We start from the raw sequence: 20,579 nt of genomic DNA, 5'->3' as shown, positions 1-20,579 counted from the left end.
GCAGGAGACACAGGAGATGCAGTTTTGATTCCTGGGTCAGGAGGATCCCCTGGAGGAGGAAATGGCAAACCACTCCAGTATTTCTTGCCTAAAAAATCCATGAACAGAGGAGCCCAGAGTGCTATAGTCCATGGGGTTGCACACACGATGTGGCGTTTCCTAGGAAGTCTGGGTGGTTGCATACTGAAATTTTTAACTGGAGTTTCCCAGTAATGAAAGTGTTGAAGAGTTAATTTACCTTAACCATTTTTAGGGCAACTACCCATTTTAAAACCTGATTAATACTGAGGAGCTACTCTCTGAAAATATGTACAAGCATACCAAAATTTATCAACACTTTCATGAATTTCAGGACCTGTTGGATAGTTTCCAACAAGCTGTCTTGGGGAGTTTAGTTTGTTTGCACTAGATTCTTTTTTAATGTAGACCATTTTAAAAATCTTTATCGAATTTGTTATTATATTGATTCCTTTTTGTTTCTCTTTTGTTTTTTGGCTGCAAGGCATGTAGGAGCTTAGCCCCTGACTGGAGATATAACCTGCACCCGTTGCATTGGAAGGCAAAGTCTTAACCACTGGACCCCCAGGGACATCCTGACAACTAGGTTCTGGTTTGCATGGACTTGCTGGAGGCAGCTGGATGTGGAAGCTGGGAGCGGGTGGGGACAGATGGGAACACAGCTGGAACTAGGGTGGAGGTTTTAAATTTCTCCATTCATCATTATTCATGCTCTGGTCTATAGCAATGAAGGTTATTTCTGGTGCCAGTCATGAATTATTTGCTACCATTCCATGATCTTTTATGTGTAGAAATTGGAAGTCAGCTCTTAAAACTTGGGACAATTTTGGAATACAGACAGCACTAAAAAATGGTAGCTGGTTATAGGCAAAGAGAAGACTGTTAAAGAACCATCAAAGGTAGCCATCCCACAAGGGAAGGGAATGGCACCCCACCCTAGTATTCTTGCCTGGAGAATCCCATGGACAGAGGAGCCTGGCGAGCTACAGTCCATGGAGTCACGAAGAGTTGGACATGACTGAGCTTCTGAGCACACAAGCTATATTATATACAGCACAATAATATCAGCACTTCTTAACACATAAAATCAACACCTCTTTTATACAGAGGCCCTTGTCCATCTTGGCAGGAGGTTTTTGTAAAGAGGATGCTTGTTCTTTTGTTTAGTACATCTGAGTCTTTATAACTTGAAGTCCACAGCACCTTTTTACATTCTGTACTTGTGCTGGAGAATCTCAGAGAGAAAAAGATGTTTATTCGTCACCAGATATTGTAGCTCTGAGGCATAAGAATCCTGGGAGAACAGGAAAACCGCAGATGAAGGGAGGGCTTTCATGTAGACACAGAGGTCCCTGAGGCTCTGATTTATTTGACATTTGTGAAGTGAAACTCAACAGGTTGTTTATGGCTGATTTGAAGCCCTTGTCATACCATGTTTTATGGTTCCAAAGGAACAAAGTCGAGAAAAGTTCCCTAAAGAAAACTGAACAGGTGTTTTCAGACTACAGGACATTTTAGTTACGGGTTGAAGAATCTCCGTTTGATGGTAAGTCATTAAGTTGCCTTGGGTCATGGGTTGGAGTGTGCATAAGCGGTTGCTAAAAAAAATCTAGAACGCTTTTCTTTTCCCCGGATATCCTTCTTGTAAAAACGTCCTTGATATCGAGGGCTGTGACTAAGCCAGAAATTGCCCCTGTAGGCACCACCAGGAGCCATGGCTCAGGTGGGCAGAGGCCTGAACGGCAGAGGCTGGAGAGGTCTTCATCCCAAATACAGACGGAGAGACAGAGGACTGGTTTTCTGATGGTAAGAATGATGGCACGCAAATCTGTACCTTGAACACTGTTCTCACTTCTTAAGAAGCCCACGGCTTCCCTGGAGGGCCAGTGGTTAAGACTCTAAGCTCCCAATGCAGGGGCCCCAGGTTCAATCCCCAGTTGGGGAACAAGATCTCACATGCCACAGGTAAGAGTTCGTATGCCTCAAAAAAAAAAAAAAAACAAAAGAACAAGAGTTTGTATGCCACGACTAAGACCTGGTGAGGCCAAATAAATAAATAATTTTTTTTTTTTTTTTTAAAGAAGAAGCTCACGGCCCTGGAGACACAGAGTAACTTGGAAACTTTTGATAAGAAAAATCTCTTGATACTCTTTAGTAACCTACTGAGCTTGGCCTTGCCAAGGGGAACCACTAAGTTTGCCCTAATGCTCTAATTTCTGAACTGCCCTAGTGAAAATTGAAAGTACAAGTCACTCAGTCATGTCCAACTCTTTGCAACCCCATGGACTGTAGCCCGCCAGGCTCCTCTGTCCATGGAATTCTCCAGACCAGGATACTCGAGTGGGTTGCCATTCCCTTCTCCAGGAGATTTTCCTGACTCAGGGATCAAACCCGGGTCTCCCGCATTGCAGGCGGATCCTTTACCGTCTGAACCACCAGGGAACTGCCCTAGAGACAAGTCAACTGTATACTGGTCTGAAGTAAGATCAACGAAAGCAGGATGTGAACAATGTGCCCATTCAAAGGCTTGTAACACATTCTCTCAATTAATTTTTTAAAAAATAGGTGCACATCAGTCGTCTCGATTTAAAACTCTGAAGCACTCTGACTTCAGGCATGTAGTAAGCTCCCTACACATGGCATGAACTCAAGAAATATTCATGGAGTAGATGCTACTGAATGATTTACCATTTGGTCCTACTGAAATTCTGAAATAAAAGTTTCTAGCTAAGTTTTTTAGGTTAACATGAATCAGTTGTGTTCTCTGGATATCCAGCATACCTGCCACTCAGACCCTATTGAAAATGTAACATCTACTATTCATTAATTCGTTGTGAAATATTTAACATGTATCTATAACATTCTGGGCACAATGAATCACCATTTAATTCAACCGTTACAAAACTCTAAAGACAAGTATGTAATAAATAGGGTTCCACGCTTTATTTGTATTTTATTCAAATACATCTTATGTTTTTAAGTGGTGCTAAGGAGTTGAAGTTGGATATGCTAAGACATGGTTAGCCATGTCTAATTTAAAAACTCTAAATTCTCATTTAAAGTGAATTAGCACTAAAGACTTAGCAATACTACACGTGGGTTGTTAATTAGTCCTTAGAGTGTGTGATTCCTGCAGGATCTCAATCCTGGGCCCCTTTCGGTTCTCACTATCTTTTGAAGATCCTCTGAAGCAGTCTGGGTTTAGGTAGGGTGACTGCATAGTTTATTATTCCAACTGGGACCACTTTGAGTGTGAACTGGGTGCTGTTGACGATTGCATTAGTGCAATAGGTATAAAGGGGATTCTCTTGGACAAACAGGGTCTTGGGTTTGCCTTAAGAAAGAGCACTGGTGGAAGGATCTGGAGTTGATACGCACTGGCTGCCTTATCAGTGCCTGTCACGTCCCCCTTTTGGGTTTCAGTTTATTGGAATGAAGAAAAGGAAAAGCGTTGTACTAAAACCGACCGGCAGAAGATGAGATGGTTAGACAGCGTCACTGAATCATTAGATGTGAATTTGAGCAAACTCGGGAAGAGAGTGAAGGACAGGGGAGCCTGGAGTGCTGTGGTCCATGGGATTGCAAAGAGTTGGACACAACTGAGAGACTGAACAACAACAAAACCCACCCTACTGCTTCGTTCAAACTTCACCACTTGACAATTACAAATAGACCCAAAGGAAAGAATCTCATCATGTTTTTGAAACAGCTTCAAATTCAGAGATAGTTGGCTAGACAAGCACATGAAACACTTTTTAAAAACTCACCCCTTTTAAAAACCACATTGTTACCAAAGCTTACATCATATTTTAAATCAGCTTAAGAAACCAATAAGCTGACTTCAGGGTTGGCAAACATTTCATCTGCGCCACCTGAAGCATCGTGTTGAGGCTGCACCTGGGCTCATGAGGGAAAAACAAAAAACAAACCTCAACCAGTTAGTGATTGTTTCTGGGGTCATGGGGACACGAGAGAGATGCAAAGAGGACAGGAGGGGTTACGGGCTACGTGTGTGCGCCCATTCTCTGCCAGGGCCGGCCGAGGGTCTCTGGTACTAAAATATAAAACACAAGAAAAACCAAACACAGCTTTAGGGTAAATCTGCTTCATACTGGTATCTAACACAGTGTGAGTCTCACCCAGGGATTCTTGTCCTTTTCCCTGCTCTCAGTGGCCTTCCATAAGCACTCAGGTGGCAGAGTGTAAGTGACGGTCAGCAACCCTGGCGCATGTCAGTAACACACAGGACTGCTGGGAACAGGCCAGGCTTCGCTGGGTTTAACAGCCCTGCCTCCCCAGCCAGAGCTTCCACCAGGCAGGGAGGACAAAGACCCACTGGCAGAGGGGCTGGAACAGGGAGCGAGGTCAGGGCCCCCTGCCCTCAGTCCTCATTTTTATTAAAGCTGTGTGACCTTGGACATATTACTTTTCTTAGTTTGTAAAATGAATTTGGATTCAGGGATTTTCCAACTTTAACCTTCTGTGACTAAAACATGAAGAGGTGAAGAATATCACGGTGTGTTAACTCCATGCTAGATGTCCTTTTCTTTGCAAATTCAAGGAAAGCTCCTTTTGTGGTCAAACCGATAAATCTTGCAGTAAATGATCAGGAAACAAACACACATAACTCTTTCATGCACCTGTGCGTCACTTGCTCAGTCATGTCCTACTCTGTGCAGACCCACTGACTAGCCTGCCAGGCTCCTCTGTCCATGGGATTCTTCAGGCAGGAATACTGGAGTGGGTTGCCATTCCTTTCTCCAGGGGATCTTTCCGACTCAGGGATCAAACCTGGGTAAGCAGGCAGATTCTTTACAGACAGAGCCGCCAGGGAAGCCCATTTATGTATGCTATGCTATGCTAAGTCACTTCAATTGTTTCCAACTCTGTGGGACCCCATAGATGGCAGCCCACCAGGCTCCATCATCCCTGGGATTCTCCAGGCAAGAACACTGGAGTGGGCTGCCATTTCCTTCTCCAATGCATGAAAGTGAAAAGTGAAAAGTGAAAGTGAAGTCGCTCAGTCGTGTCCGACTCTTAGCGACCCCATGGATTGCAGCCTAGCAGGCTCCTCCGTCCATGGGATTTTCCAAGCAAGAGTACTGGAGTGGGGTGCCATTGCCTTCTCCGCCATTTATGTATAAATAGTCATAATTTTTTGAAAGAGGCAGCTCAGTTATATAACACAGTAAGCCCCCTACATAAGAATTTTCAAGTTGCAAACTTTTGAAGATGCAAATGCCCCCTGTATGCCAACTGTTGTATTGTACTACTGTGCCTTTCAAGGTATTGTACTGTAGGGTCAAAAATATCTTATTTTTTATGTTTGTTTTTTACATATTACTTGTGTGAAAAGTATTACAAACAGCATAGTACTATATAGGGATTTCTTGATGGCTCAGATGGTAAAGATTCTGCCTGCAATGAGAGAGATCCAGGTTCAATTCCTGGGTCAGGAAGTTCCCCTGGAGAAGGAATTGGCAACCAACTCCAGTCTTTTTGCCTGGAGAATTCCACAGACAGAGGAGCCTGGTACGCTACAGTTCATGGGGTTGCCAAGAGTTAGGCACGACTGAGTGACTAACACACACCATAGCCGACCGTGTTAGCTGGGTACCTAGGTTAGCTTTGTTGAACTTACAAACAAATTGGACTTGTGAATATGCTCTCGGAACGGAACTCATTTGTATGTAGGAGGATTTAACTGTACTGTTGATAGAATCCTTTGTCTAGGTTGTTCTTGCAAATTGTTTCTTTTTTTTTAGACACTAAAAATCCATGGACATAATTTACTACTTCAACATATATTTTAGTTGCTTGCATCTCTAACTTCAGCAGATTTCTCAGCATTCTCACTGTTTAATAAGTTGACGTCTTACCTGAGTGACAGCAACATTTGTCCCGTCGGTGACCTCCACACTCATGTTATAGATGGACCTCTGCTCTGCATCCAAAGGTTTTGCAATGACAATGGTCCCAACACCCTTCTCTGCGTCAAAAGAGCTGTCAAAGTTGCCCCCTGACGAGTTCACAGAAACAACATGAAATTAGCATATCTGAGAAGTTATTACACGTACTGCAGCCCACAGTATTAAAGGGAGCGCGTATACAGAAACGCTTTTTCTGGACAGGCACCCCTGTGGCTCAATTTGTACTTCTTAAATGAACCCTTTATTTTCTAACTTAACTCATATTTCAAAACACAGCCTCTACAGTGCATAACAAATGCCACAAAAAAAATGTATTGCCAAAAATCCCCTCAGCACATAAATTGACCCCATAAAATATTTAGAAAGGTAAAGCCCCATTCAACCCCTTGTGGCTTATGAGCTAGGAATTTGTAGACCTTTTACTTTTCCAAAGTAGATTACATTCTAAGTACACAAACAGTCCAATCATTATTAACAAAAACGAGTAGGCACTTTGAAATCTGTACCAGGATTGATGGTAAACATGTGGTTTTTAGAGTTCAGATTCCCTCAATTTGATGTCAGAAATGAAGTTATAAATACTAGAAAATAAGGAAAAGCAACAAAATTGGATTTCATATTAAAAATTCTCTATCTGTAAGTTGGGGTATTTATAGAAAAAAAATTTTTTTTTTTGCCATCTTGACAGTGTGAATTATCTTTCTCTGCCCAAAGTAGAAAGTTTGCAGGAGATTTACAAAATGAAATCTGGAAAGAATGAGAGGGAAACATCACCTATGGAACAACTGATAAAACATTTCATATGAAAGTTTAGGAAAATTTACTTTCTACCACTGGACCAGGTATAATCCATAATCTATGACTAATGTGCTTAAGACAATATAGACTTTGTTGAAATTACTGTAGATGTTTTCATCTCTGAGAATCAAAGTGTGGTTTATGATCTTTTTCGAAATGAAAGATCTTTTTTAAGGGGGAGAGAAGATACTGCTAGAAATGCTGGAACAATTTTAAGTAAGTATCAGTCTACATTCACAAGCTCTATTTACTCTAGCTTGAAATTTCACTATGTCAATTAATTTTGTTCCTGGGCAGTAATTTTATATAACTATAGCACATAGGGCAATGTGTTTACTGAATTTCATATTTTAGAAAGGTAATCTTGGCTTCTGTTTTCTGCATTTCATTTTGCTGATCAATGAACAATGTTATATACAATTTCTATGATATTACAATTAGAAATGGGCAGATGAGTTAAGGGGAAGAAGAATTTTATGAGAATTACTAGAATTTGATGTATAATGACATGAAATAAATAATATGGTGTACTTACAAAAAAAACTGGTCATATATATTTCAAATACTTATTGCTTGCAGCTGCCATATACACTTAAGATTATTTAATTGCTAGAGAGAACATAATTGCCCTTGACATTTAATTAAAGCTATGAAGATATGGGGTACCAGAGAATTGCTTGGAGATGATATATTTTTCAAAAATTTCATTTAAAAAGAGACTCATCTTCCAATTAATATATTTAATTGATTTACTGAGAAATACTAAATGTTAACTCCAGAAAAAAAAAAATGTCTTTTGAAGAATGGGATAAAGAGAAAGGGGAGGAGATCTAGGCTGAAAGAGAAGCAAGCCTTAGGTCACCATGCCTTTTTCAAAGGGAATGTTTCATGTTGATAACCACATGAAATGAAATGTATGGCTGATTCAAGTGTCTTGAATAACCATCCTAATGAGCAAAGAAAAGTCATTTGCTATCAAGTGGTACATTCTGAAAAGAAACTTTGCCATGGAAACTTTCAAAAGAAAGATGAAAAATCACCTCAGACTGCATAGAAGGAAAGATGAGAAAGCAACTTCTCAAGCTATTTCTGGTGGGTATTAAGTCATATTTTAAATCACATTAAAAAATCATCTTTAGAATGCCTCCTTACCAAGATTTTTACTTTTTTAAACCTGAGGACCTTGGTTTTGGGGGGTGGGGGTTAAGAGTGGGCCAGTTATTTTAGAAGGTGAAAATTTGTAGGTCAACGTAAAATGGAAGCTCTGCAAATGATAAAACTTTGGTTTGCTCCAAAGACAAATAAAAATGAAATTTAGAGGATACGCAAGCAATGATTCCCAGTTTCAGTGGGATGATTATATACCCTTTCCCTCACTGCCTAAGGCCCACATTTTCCTCGGGACCCTCCCTATGCAGAAATACATCATCATTATGCTTAGTGGCATAAAACTTATTACATATTTTACATATGGCATATAGATTGTGTGCATTATTCTTTTTTTTTGGTATCAAAAAACATTTTTGATTACTTTTATGGTAGTTTAAAAAACTTCATTTTATATTGGAGTGTAATTGATTAACAATGCTATGTTAGTTTCAGGTGTACAGCAAAGCGATTCAGTTATACACACACATGTGTCTATTCTTTCTCAAATTTTTTTCCCATTTTGGTTATTATCAAATACTAAGCAGCGCAGGGAGTGCTGCTCAATGTGGGGGTGATTTTTTACAGTTCTCTCTCCTTCTGCGTGTGCGTGCATGTGTGTGTTGTATCTCCCCCATTCACCTCTGTTGTTTCAAATACTCTAGACCAGAAACCTTGAAAGGAGCAGGGGAGATGGGCAAGGAGAAAGCAGATCACGGTGAGCTGGAGAAACCCTGTGAGTATCTCTCCATCCATCAATAAGGCTAGCAGCCTCTGACGCTCACTTCTAGGGCTTTTGCTCCTAGTGAAACCAAGATTTCATGTAAAACCAGGTTTCCCAAATCGTCCCTGAGTTTTACAATGAATTTCTGACAAGGGACACAGAATCTAGACCAGCAGTTCACCATCAACCCTCCCGCAATTTCATAACCTACCACTTAAGCCTCCCATTTCATGAACGACTCTGTCTCTCTCCCCCAGGCCTCATTTCTCAGGCTCCCTTCTAGCCTGAAAGGTGATTGCATTTCATTGGATCCCAAGTCCAATTCATCTGGCATGAGCCTATTAGACGGAATGAGTCTGCTTTCACTAGCAGTGCCCATTTAAAGAAGACGTGCTTCCTCAGAGCCAGTAAGAACATGCAAAGCCAGAGTGTGCTGGGGTGGCAGCGCTGGGCTCAGCACAGGGTGGGGAGGGGGAGACACCGCCAGCTGGGCTGATCAACAACGTGGGGGTTAAGAGAAGTCACAGCCTGAGCGTTGCTGCAGGGGCGTGCGGCAGAGATGGTCGTAAGCGAGGTTGTGAACAGCCCACATAACAGAATTCATGTCGGGACGTTTCTCTTTGACCATTTTCGGTCAAGACAGGTGCAAAGGAGTAAACAGAGAGCCACGAGGGGTGTGTTGCATCTCTACTGGATTCTAAAGTTAACATCAAAAGTCGGAGGGTCCCGAAAAAGCTTCAAAAAATGGGATGGGAATGAAAATACTTGGAGCCAGCAGCTACTGCTGGAATGTGTGGGCAGCAGGGTGTTGGGCCATAAACCAGTTAAGTTTTCCTTTAAAGAATCACCCATCTCTCTGGGTTACGAGACCCAGAGGTGACTATCTCACAGCTTTCCCTTTAGAAAAGCTTCCAGACCCCTCCCCTAGCTCTGATTCCAATCCACCCTACTCGCAATGGTAAAACTACCAATCAAAATTTCAAAATCAATCAAGAGGGAGGAGCTATGGGAGAAGCTTCCCAAACACTGAGCCGCAGAATCTCAGTGAACTCCCATAGGAGTTGTTTGCAAGCTGTTCATTCAAGTTCAGCGTGCACACCAAACTTGAGGGAAAATACTACACACTATTTCTGTGATTTGATCATGAATAACTGTCTGCCTTGGAAGGAAGAAAGCACAGTACAGGGCTAAAACGGATATTTACATGCGAGGCAGGAGAAGCAGGCTGGAGGTTAGAAACAGTGGTAGGAAGGAAAATCCCTTCTAGAATCTGGTTTAAAATTCATTTTCTTACAATAATATCTGAAGCAGTTTTAAGATTTTTATTATTTTCCTAAAGTTTCTTCAGGTGTTTTCCTATGGCCCACATGGCTGCTATGGAGAAAAGAGAGGCTTGTTGGGGATCCAGTGAGAAGAAATGATGTTGTTGATGACTCTGACCAAGTGTCGCCCTGATGGAGGGAGAGCTGTATTAGAAATGGGACAGCCCTCTTGGGAGGGGTAGGGGAGAGTTCAGTGATTAAGAAATGTGGCCATTGAGTTAGAGAAGACCCAGAGAGGTTAATGCTAGTCAGGGTGCCATCAAAGAGTTTAACTTGCCTACTTGATGGAACCCTGGGGCTTCCCTGGTGGCTCAGTAGTAAAGGATCCACCTGCCAATGCAGGAGACACAGGATCAATCCCTGGGTCGGGAAGATTCCCTGGAGGAGGAAATGGCAACCCACTCCAGTATTTTTGCCTGAGAAATCCCATGGGCAGAGGAGCCTGGTGGGCTACAGTCCATGGGGTTGCGAAGAGCCGGGACATGACTGAGCACACACACACTTGATGGAACCGTAATAGGGGATGGCCCCATCAGGGGTTACAGGTCTAAGCTTGCAAGACAGAAGCAGTCAAGAAGCCAGATTCCCCAGGAAGCAATGACAGACTAAGGGCCCAGGCTGTCTTCATGCTCCTGCAACACAGAAATGTGTTTCAGCTGAGCTGGACCCACATGCCACCTTATGCCATCAGGGGATTATTTTCAAAGAACAACTTTTCTCTTCTCTACGCATTAGGTGAGGCAAATAAACAGAGATAGGTTAAGTGCTTACTGCCTACCAGAAAAACAGTTTTCCTAGTCTAAGTCAGGGGAAAAGCTAGAAAAGTGGGTGGTAGTATCTCCCATCAGACTGGAAGTAAAGAGGAATCGTTTGGAGTATGTAGTAACGGTGGTCTTTACATTACAAATATTTGTCAGCGGGATAGAGATGGGGACTGTGAACCAGATTGCATGCACATCAGAGAGTATGTAAATCAAGATGGGCCGAGTTGAAATCCTAGTCTCCTGAGAAGTGTGAAGATACACGACAAAGCCACAAAGGATTGTGGGTTAGCTTTGTTCCTTTCGTCTTCTCTCCCTTTTAGCGCAGGAAAGGAACATGCTGTGCAATGGGCTGTTTAAACACAGAACAGCTGAACTCTATAACGTTTCCTTTTAATTACAGCTTTCTTAACTTGGTGACAAGTGGGCTTCTGTTTCTGGAAGCTGAAGACAGTCTAGCTCTGTGACACTGTAAGCCTTTGGAGGCACAAGAAAGTATCTGGCAGGTCCTTGATGCCGGGGGGGGGTGGGGGCGGGGGTTCCGGCTTGGGGACAAAATCTTGCTCTCTACATGGCTTTTGTGAATTCATATGATAGTAGGAGGAAAAGAAATGCAGGTAAACAAGAATCAGGGAGATTGGGAATATAGAAATAAGCAGACACTACTCTCAGGGGAAAAGGCATGCCGGAACACTATTTCTGCTTATTTAATGTGAATTCATTAGAGCATCTGTAAGTTGTGTTAGGCTGGCAGGAGGTATGGCCTGTAACCGTGAGTGTGTGTATAGGTGTCTATCCAGGTGTAGCACACTGCTAAGTTTTTTAGGCATTGAGAAGCCCTTTCCCTTATCTCCCCTTGATGTTGGCTTAGCCAAGAAAGATATTTGGGTAAGGAAGAAGGAAAGAGACAGAGGAGAGTGTTGGGGGCCAATGACAAATAAACAAGAAATCTTGAAAGAGTGAAACATCTGAATATGATAAAGGAAACAATAGGTTTTTAGAGAAGAGGAAAAGATGTTGTCAGCAGGTTGGAAAAATATGGCTCTCTGAGATCAGAAAAAATTTTCAAAGGGGGGATTTGGTGGAAGGGGGACCATATCTATTCTAAATGCAGCCAGCACCTGGGGAAAAGTTTGTACTTTCTCCATGACTTAAAGAGTTGACATTTCAAGAGGCTGGCTGGATGCAGGGATGGAAATAAAATCAAGTTCTGTTTGGGCATCTGGCCCAGTAAATTTAATTTGCAGGAGAAGCTTGACTGGATGTTACCAGATACACAGTGAAATCTGTGATAGAAGCATCTAGACTAGAGGGACAACCTGGTAGGTCTATATTAAGAGAAGTGCACGCATGCATGCTCAGTCGTGTCTGACTCTTTGCGACCCCATGGACTGTAGCCTGCCAGGCTCCTCTGTCTACGGAATTCTTCAGACAACAAAACTGGAGTGGGTTGCCATTTCCTACTCCAGGGATCTTCCTGACCCAGGGATCAAACCTGTGTCTCCCAAGTCTCCTGCATTGGCAACCAGATTCTTAACCACCGAGCTACCTGGGAGGCCCGTTAAGAGAAGCATCTGAGCACTAAAACTGGGAAGATTCTATAAAAGGAGCATAGATTTAGGAATAAAGATGGAGAAACATGAAAATGGATGCCATGTTTCTGATCATGATTCCTAGATACGATTTGGAGCAGCCTAAAGGGACTCCTCCCTGGGAGGACTCTGGTCTGTCAACTGCTTGTCTCTTCTTGGACCAGTTCTCATTTAGCCAAAGGTGCTGTGGTGGCTGAGGCTCAGAACACAGTGGAAAGTCACAGTGACTCTGGACGGGTCTCAGGAGGGATCAGTGGGCTTAACACATGGGCTGCCCGGGGCATCTCCATCGGCTGGCTTCATTACCCCACTCACCCTGGGTGGAGATCAACCAAAGCAATGGCAGGAGGAAGGGGGAGGACACAAAGACCTTGACCTTCAGGGTTAAGATTGAAGCCAGGATAGACACCATGAACACGTACGCCAGCACCAATACTGCTGAATGGAGTGCATGCAAGTCAGGTCACACGCAGCATCATTAGGCATGCTTTCCTATACACAGTCATACACACATGCAGGCATGCTAAGGATTTGCACAAACGACTTGGATAACTGGGGTCAGGTGGCCGGTCAGACGGAGCATCAGAGGAAGGTGTGCTTGTAAGATTACTGAAGGCATCCTGGGGTGGGTGGGATGTGCCGCATGCCAAGAGGTTGTATGAACGCATCATGCAAGGGAGAGAAACAGTGCTTTCAGGCCATAGAGGCGCTTGCAAACTGGAGTGTCGGAGAAGGAAGGAGATGAAGTGATCATTGATGGCAGAGGGCGAGTCCTCCCACGGCTCAGGACAGCGCAGCAGGAGCCTCGGCCTTTGGCTTTCCACTGCACTCTCCCTCGGATTACCGAAAAGAAGTCATGATTGCACGGGAGACACGCTGAAACTGAGATGCATCTTCTGTGACCCTGATGGGGCGGTGGTGAAGGAATTACCAAAGGTGATGCAGCACCGACAGCCAGGCGATGCCTGTGGTGTGAGAACACGACTGAGAAGATGGAGGAGCAGAGAGATCTTTCATGGATCAGAAGAGGTGCCATTTCAAAGGCGTTAAGTGGAAATGAAGATGGAGTGGAAAGCTGGGAATGATGATGGTCATGCACAGGGATGGTGTGATAGATGCCCATTAAGTGAAAGATAGCCGTTCTACCAGCATTCTAGAAAATGAAATAAGTAGAAAACAAGCCTTTTCTTTGGGGGAAGTTCAGGGGACACTCTACTGATGTTCCATTTGGGGGCCATGGGGCATTCATTCTTTTCTATGCTTCATTAAAACAGATGGGGAACATTCTAAATGCTTTCCCCAGACCCAGTCATTCCTGGGAAGAGAGGCAGGTTCCTGCCCATCCTAGGCACTGACACGTGAAAGAAATGATTCCCCCAGACCAGCTCTCCGGAGTCACCGCCTCCCACGGACGACCGTGGGAAGTCAGCTTCAGCTGAACCCAGCGTCAGACCCAGGGCTGGCGTGCACTCTTCCCTTTGCTTGGATTCCTGGTCCTCAGCACTTATTTCCTCTCCGCCGCCTCTCCCTGCCGGGTGGTGAAGGGGCAGTTTTGCCCTCTCTTTTTGCAGCCTGGTGTGCTTTCTTGCTTTCTTTCAAGGAATTTAAAGGTTGGCTTTTAAGGTCTATCCTGCCTGCGTCCATCTGCTTTTTGTATTTGGCTCTCACAGGAAGCTCTCGCTGGCTATATATCCGGGCTCTGTTTCCTGTCCTTCCTATTCTGGACCACAGCCCGGCCTCTCCTGGGGGCGGGGGTTTGGGTCTATGAATGACACTCCTACAAAACTGAGGGGCTGGGATCTATTTGAATTTACTTTCCAATTGGAAACGGCCCAGGTAAACTAACCTATGGAAAGATCAAAACAACAAAAAGCCCACATACCTCAAAAGCAGAGAAAAAAGTTTCTCTAAAGAAATCAGAACAACCCCCCTCCACCCCAAATCCAAACCCCATCGAACCTCAAACAAAGGAGTCACTGGATATGAGTAATGCAATCGCTGTTAGAGGCATGTACGAAATCTGTGGGCTGCATTTCAGCCTGTCACAGGCAGTTATGAAAGATGTAATTTAATTTGCTTAAAAAGAAAAAAAAAAAAAAAAACCCGTAAAAGGCAGATTGGATAGCTGTATTTTAGCAAATGTGTTTGCACTAAGGGTACCTTCTGTTGAACAGTTCTGCCCACAAGCTGTCTGTAGAATATAGAACATCTCTCGAGCATGCTTGCCACCTTGAAGCAGGGCAGTCGGGAGCAGAAAAAAAAAAAAAAAAAGGAACAGAATGCAGAAAAAAGGTGAAGAAAAAGAGAGAAATGAAGGACAGCAAGTCTAGTACCATCAATACATTTAGAAATGAGATTAGCCAAGTGTGACAATAGAATTTAAATGACATACAGAAAGACATTAAGATTGCAGTAAATAACATACTATGGAAACTCCAGCCAGAGAGCACTTTCGGTTCAGCTTAGCTACAGAACTCAGAACGAAAGCACAGGTCGACTATTCATTTTACTGGCTCTTTTGCATTCCAGCACTATACATCTTTTAATCTTAGCATAGTCTTTAAGCGTTTTTGTTGCTGCTGTTGTTGTTATTGTCTTTTCTTTTTTGCTAGTTGCTCTGAACAGTCAGTGATTACGCTGCCCAATACTGCCCTGGGGGACTCAGACTTACCAACGATGTCAAACCACAGAAGGGTGTTAGCTGGCTGCACAGACACCACCCCGACAATCTCGGTGACTCTGTCATTCTCCATGACTGTGAAGTTGTAAAATGGCTCATCGAAGGTCAGCGGCACAGGGGAAGGAGGCGGCTTCTTAATCCATTCGATGTGGAGGCGGGCCGTGGAGGACTTCTGAGGGCGCCCGTTGTCCACGGCCTTGATCTACTCACACGCGGAGAGGACAGAGAGCTGTTTCAGAGCCTGGGTCCTGGTGGAAGCCTGCATCTGTCACTCGTATATTGTGGGGCTCAGAGTCCATCCTCACGACGGGGTTGGCAAGGGGAAGACGCAGGGAGCGATCTGAGGACAACAGGCTCAGGGGCTGCGGGAAGCAACTCGGGCACATGGGGCCCCAAGCACGTTTGCCATAAGCTGTTTTGAATCACTGCCAACCTTGCAGATGTGGGAAACTTGAAAAGCAAATGGTGCACTTGCAAATTTTAGTGTTGTATGGACATGAATGACAGCTACAAAAGTAAGAAGAGCTAATTTGATTTCTTATAGCTGTGGTGGTAGTGTTGAAAAGGGAACAAATGCATTGTCATTGTCACGTAGAATTGTCACATGGGATTCCAAGAGGGAGATGGGAGGAGGCAGGGGAAAGGCATCAACCTTGCAAAACTCATCTCAGAGGCCTCTGGTTAAGCCAACCCTGAAGGAGTGAAGGAGATCTCTCTCGGTGGAAGCGTGGGTCCCTCGAGGCAGTGGAGTAAGGAAGGGGGTGTTAATGGCTCTTCTCTATGGTCTGATATAAGGGCTGAGAAAAGCATGTTTCCTTGCCCAGATATGTAGGGTTAACTGCTATGCTGTCCTGGATGTAAATGTGTGTGTGTGTGTGTGTTGGAGCGGTGGGGGTAGTTGCAGTTAAGTCTAACAAGCAAACTATCAGTGACAGAAAATACAAAAACCAAAATAAAAAAGTTTTGTAAACTATTACATTAACAATACCATTTCCAGATGCATTGCTAATAGTTGTAGCCTTTAAAAACAGTGACAACTCATAGCTCTCTAGTGCTGTGTTCATGCGTGATCACTTTGCCCCAGTTTCTGTGAGAGGAAGGGCCCTTGAAGATAGTTGTCTTAGGTCGGGCTTCCCAGAAGCAGAGTCTGAGACAGGGATGTGAGTACAAATGATTTCAAGAGGAAGTGTTCCCATGAGAAAGGGAGTGAAGAAAACAAGATAGACAGAGGAGGATGCGAAGCAAGGATGTGGTCTCAGTTGAAGTCTAACCTCAGCCTGATCCCAAAGGGAGCTCTGAATCATTCACTGTACTACTGAGTTGGATCCACCTGGAGGCAAGGAGGTTGGGCTTTTATATCTGGTGTCTGTTAGGAATTGGCTGTGGGCTGTTGGGCTAGTGTAGGCGTATAGATCATCTTGGCTGAGAAGTGTAGCCAAGGATGACTCTCTGAAGAAGGAATCAGCTTTGAGCCCTTAGCAGTCAACACTCACAGCAGTTGGGGGATGGCTGGACCAGCCTGATAAAGGGGATCTGGGCAGGGTACCAACAGTATCCACTGCAATCCACCTGGTCCTCAAAGATTTCCACTGGCAAGTCTCAGACAACTGCAGCAGCACCTGTTACATCAGAGCTGCTGATGGTAGAAACAGAACTGGTTTTTAAGTTCTTTTCTTTTCTTTATTCACTCTTCTAAATACACTACTGAGCAGGGAATAGAGCCCAAGTCCAGTCCATAGGCATAAAAAATAAAGGGACTCAGATCATCCTTTAAAATAACAAAGGACTGACCATACACAATGGAGAAGACTGAAGACTGAGAAAAAGATGGCAGATGGGTGATAACTCTTGACAGTTGTTGGGACCCTGGAAAGTGCCCATCACCAGTGAGGCTGACCAGTCTCCTTTTAGGCATAGCTGCTGCATGTCTAAAGTGCTTGGGGTTAGGGGAGCAGGATGGTGCCTTAGGCATGGTATTAATAGTTTAAGTCTTTATTTGAGATGGTGCTCATACTTGTTTTTATTTTTTATTTTCTAACAATGAAAAATGTTATGTTTTACTTAAGATTTTTTTCTTTTTGCAGAATAAGCCTAGCTATGACTTGTGTCCCTCAATTTATACAGTTAAATTCATGTTCTATCACATTGTCAACAATGACAAGAGTTGTTTTCATTAGGATGTCTTCAAGACATGTTGAGTGGCGGGCAGGTTATGTTATTCTGCTGCTCCCCTCGCCTCAGTTTACATCTATGCTGAGTACCTCGAAACCATCCGGGGCTACAGGAAGTGTGAGTGAGTAAATGGAGCAGGCTGTGTACTGGAAATGGGGAGGTTAGGTGTTAGGACACAACCAAAGAAAATGGCCTCGTTATTTAGGAATGTCACTGCAACAGAAAGTAGCCTTCCATTGTTATCTGGCTGCACTTTTTAGTCCAGAGATTTTTTTTGGTTTTGCTTGAAACGTATATATGAATAAGAAAATAACTTCCTCCCCCTCATTAATGTTACTGAGGTTCAGGAAAATCTTACCGTGAGAATGTCGTAACTCCCTGCTGTAAACTGCTTTCTGGAAGAGACCATGCCAGTCTTAGGGTCGATGAAGAACCTCCCGTCATCATTCCCATCCACGATACTGTAGGAGATCTCAGCGTTGGGGCCCTCGTCTCTGTCGAATGCAAATGCCCTGTAGATGGGCTCTCCCCGCTTCTTCCGGTCACGCTCGGGCAGCTTGATCTGGTAGACCTTCTCTGGGAACTGGGGCTTGTTGTCATTTTCATCCAGAACCTGAACCACCACCCAGATGGTCGACTGTTTCGGGGAGAAGCCACCATCTGTCACGGTCACCTGAGTTTCGAAAGAGAAAGTGTTTTACAATCAGAAAAGAGAAACACTTTTCTCGCCCCTCCTCCCCTTGCCACCCCATGAAAGGTCTGTTCTGGGCAGGAGGGCATCTCAGCTTCTCTTTGTCTTGTAGTTCATGTCAAATGCATAACTCTTCATCGTCCATGCAGAAGAGCAGGGAAGACCCTCAGTCTGGTAATGGAAATCACTGATAAAAACGTAGGAAGGAAGGAGGCTCTTGTCGTGGTGTGAAGAGGAGAGGCAGAAGAAATACGGTTGACTTTACAAAATGCACCAGGTTACAGAGACGCAGCAGACCTAAAATGTGCCCCTCTCTGCTGAAATTCGCTCAATGGCATCCGACTTTTTGTGACCCCATGGACTGTAGCTCTTCGGACTCCCCTGTCCGTGGAACTTTCCAGGCCAGAATATTGGAGTGGTTTGCCATTTCCTACTCTAATGCCCTTTTCAACAGACACCAAAAACACAACAACCATTATTATGTGTTACGCCATGGGTGTTTCGTCTAATCCTTGGGCAATGCCATCACCATCCAAATTCTTTCAGTACTCATGCTCTTTTCTTTCTTTTCCATCTTCATGGAAAATTTGTGATATTTTTTACATTGTCACTGAACAAAAGGAAAACTCTGATTATAACTTACAATTTTGATGGCTGCTCGTAAGTACATTTGACAGTTACAGTATGTTTTTAACAGTCATAAAATATTTTTTCTTCCTCTTTGGGAAGTGGAAGAGAATGGCCACCCTTTCCCATAGCTCTGAGATGCTATTCCTATGCATGTCTGTGGAAATGGAGAGCAGAGAGAGAAGAGGAACTTGTAGATAAAGAATTTGCATGGCAGATGTAAACTGTCTTTGAGTCTTAGGATGAATAATCTTCTTGGTCACAGTGATGGTAGTTATTATCTTATTAATACTTAACATGTGGATGGTGACATATAAAGCACTCTCCTATCTTTCCTCAGTAAGTGGAGCAGGTTAATTTATTCCCATTTTACAGATGAGAAAACAGAGGTCCCATCATTACTAGGTCTAAAGTCAGGTACTGAACTTTTGGCAATACTTCAGTTCAGTTCAGTTCAGTCACTCAGTTGTGTCTGACTCTTTGCAACCCTGTGAATTGCAGCACGTCAGGCCTCCCTGTCCATCACCAACTCCCGGAGTTCACTCAGACTCACGTCCATCGAGTCAGTGATGCCATCCAGCCATCTCATCCTCTGTTGTCCCCTTCTCCTCCTGCCCCCAATCCTTTGGCCACCTCATGAGAAGAGTTGACTCATTGGAAAAGACTCTGATGCTGGCAATACTTGGTATTGTGTTTAATCACAAAACCTGGAGGAACCTCTATTCAATCTTTCAATTATTCTCTTGGTTGAACTAACATTAAGACTAACTGTAAGATAGTTGAGGCCAGAAGGGACATAAAGATGTACTTGGCATCAACAGGAGAAAAACCACAGTGAGTCACAGCCCCTCATCATCCAGTTTTCCACCTAATGAAGCAACCTGACAAGAAAAATGAAAAGAGGCTCAAAGTGTGAGAAACCAAATTAATGGCTTTTTGCAAAATGGGACCCCAATCTAGTCTAGTTTCTCTTACAAGGGGTTTTAGAGGATGGCTTTAATAGACTTCAGGTAAATTTTCACAGGAGTTCTTGTTTTCTTCGAAAAATCAATCAAGTTTCCTTCCAAGGTTATTTCCCAGTTGGCTTGTTACGTTTCACAAAAGAAACACTGTTGGGGCCACTATGTGCCAAGGCTGGATTTTGACTCTTGAGTTAATTCCTGGACATGACGAGTTCTGAAGAGGCACGTTCTGCTGCTGCTGCTGAACTAAACTGTTACACTCCCAGGTGAGCTGTGTTGACCAAAACACATTGATTTCTTGGCGCTCAACTCCTCCGCTTCTCTTTTCTGCTTGAATGGCCCCTTTCCAAATCCAGATAACTCCCACTGTCTTCCCTGTGCCCAGAATCACCTCATTGCTTGTCAACTTGTGCCCTGCAAAGGGGTCCAAGTGGAGCTCTGCAGCTACTTCAGGGCCGGGAGGCTGCCAAGGGACAGACAGGCCCTCCTGGGGCCATTCACCTGAGGATCCTGCCGCTATGAAGTTGCCTCCTTCTAGAGTTCTCCCGGGTGTACAAACCCAAGTTCTTGAGGTGTCTGCTTACAGGTGGGAAGGGCGGCAGCTGCACAGGCTCATGAACAGCCTCCAGGCTCACCTGCATCGCCATCTCTCCCTGGGTACCTCCATGCTCCCCCAGGCACACGGGCATCCTTTGGGTCTTCCAGCATACTTGCTTCCATCTCAGGGCTTTGGCCTATGCTATCCTCTGCCCCTCCCTTCACTGACCTTGCCTACTCAGCCTTTGGATCTAGCTGAAATGCTGTCTCTTCAAGGATGCTCCCTGACTACATGGATCAAGTACCAGCCGCCCCTCAACCCCTCCCCCGGCTACTCTATCTCCCTTCTGAATTATACACTCTTGAAATACCTTATACTCTTCCTTTTGCAGCATTTACTGTCATGGGAATTAATTAAGCACATGATTCTCCACCAAGCTGATAAGTTGGTTAAGGGCAAAAACTGATCTTGCCTGCTGTGTTCACTACTCTTGTGCATGTCAAGTCACACAGGTGTGACTTGGGTATTTACTTAATACATTAGACTAACTCAGGTCCTATTTGGACAATCTCTTTAGCCGAAGCAGTCTCACCTCATAAGACCTTTGTGGATCATTCA

The 20,579-nt window shown here is 44.0% G+C and overlaps 1 protein-coding gene across 3 annotated transcripts in view; it reads right to left on the bottom strand.

Moving 5' to 3' along the window:
• The window catches only part of FAT3 (FAT atypical cadherin 3), an 805,898-nt gene that overhangs the window by 155,901 nt on the left and 629,418 nt on the right, over positions 1-20,579 (bottom strand). For all 3 annotated transcript variants that reach the window (XM_086383385.1, XM_086383384.1, XM_086383386.1), the window contains 3 exons: positions 17,502-17,816; positions 14,963-15,173; positions 5,898-6,037 (listed from right to left, as the gene is read on the bottom strand). In XM_086383385.1, the coding sequence (XP_086239511.1) occupies positions 5,898-6,037; positions 14,963-15,173; positions 17,502-17,816 (666 nt within the window). The remainder of the gene's footprint in view (positions 1-5,897; positions 6,038-14,962; positions 15,174-17,501; positions 17,817-20,579) is intronic.

Source organism: Bos grunniens, chromosome 29 (assembly GCF_055505025.1).
Source record: "Bos grunniens cultivar Pamir isolate PY7600 chromosome 29, Bosgru_T2T1.0, whole genome shotgun sequence".
In the NCBI taxonomy this organism is placed as follows: domain Eukaryota; kingdom Metazoa; phylum Chordata; class Mammalia; order Artiodactyla; family Bovidae; genus Bos; species Bos grunniens.
Note: the sequence above shows the minus strand (reverse complement) of the source record. Positions and strands in the feature narration are given on the sequence as shown.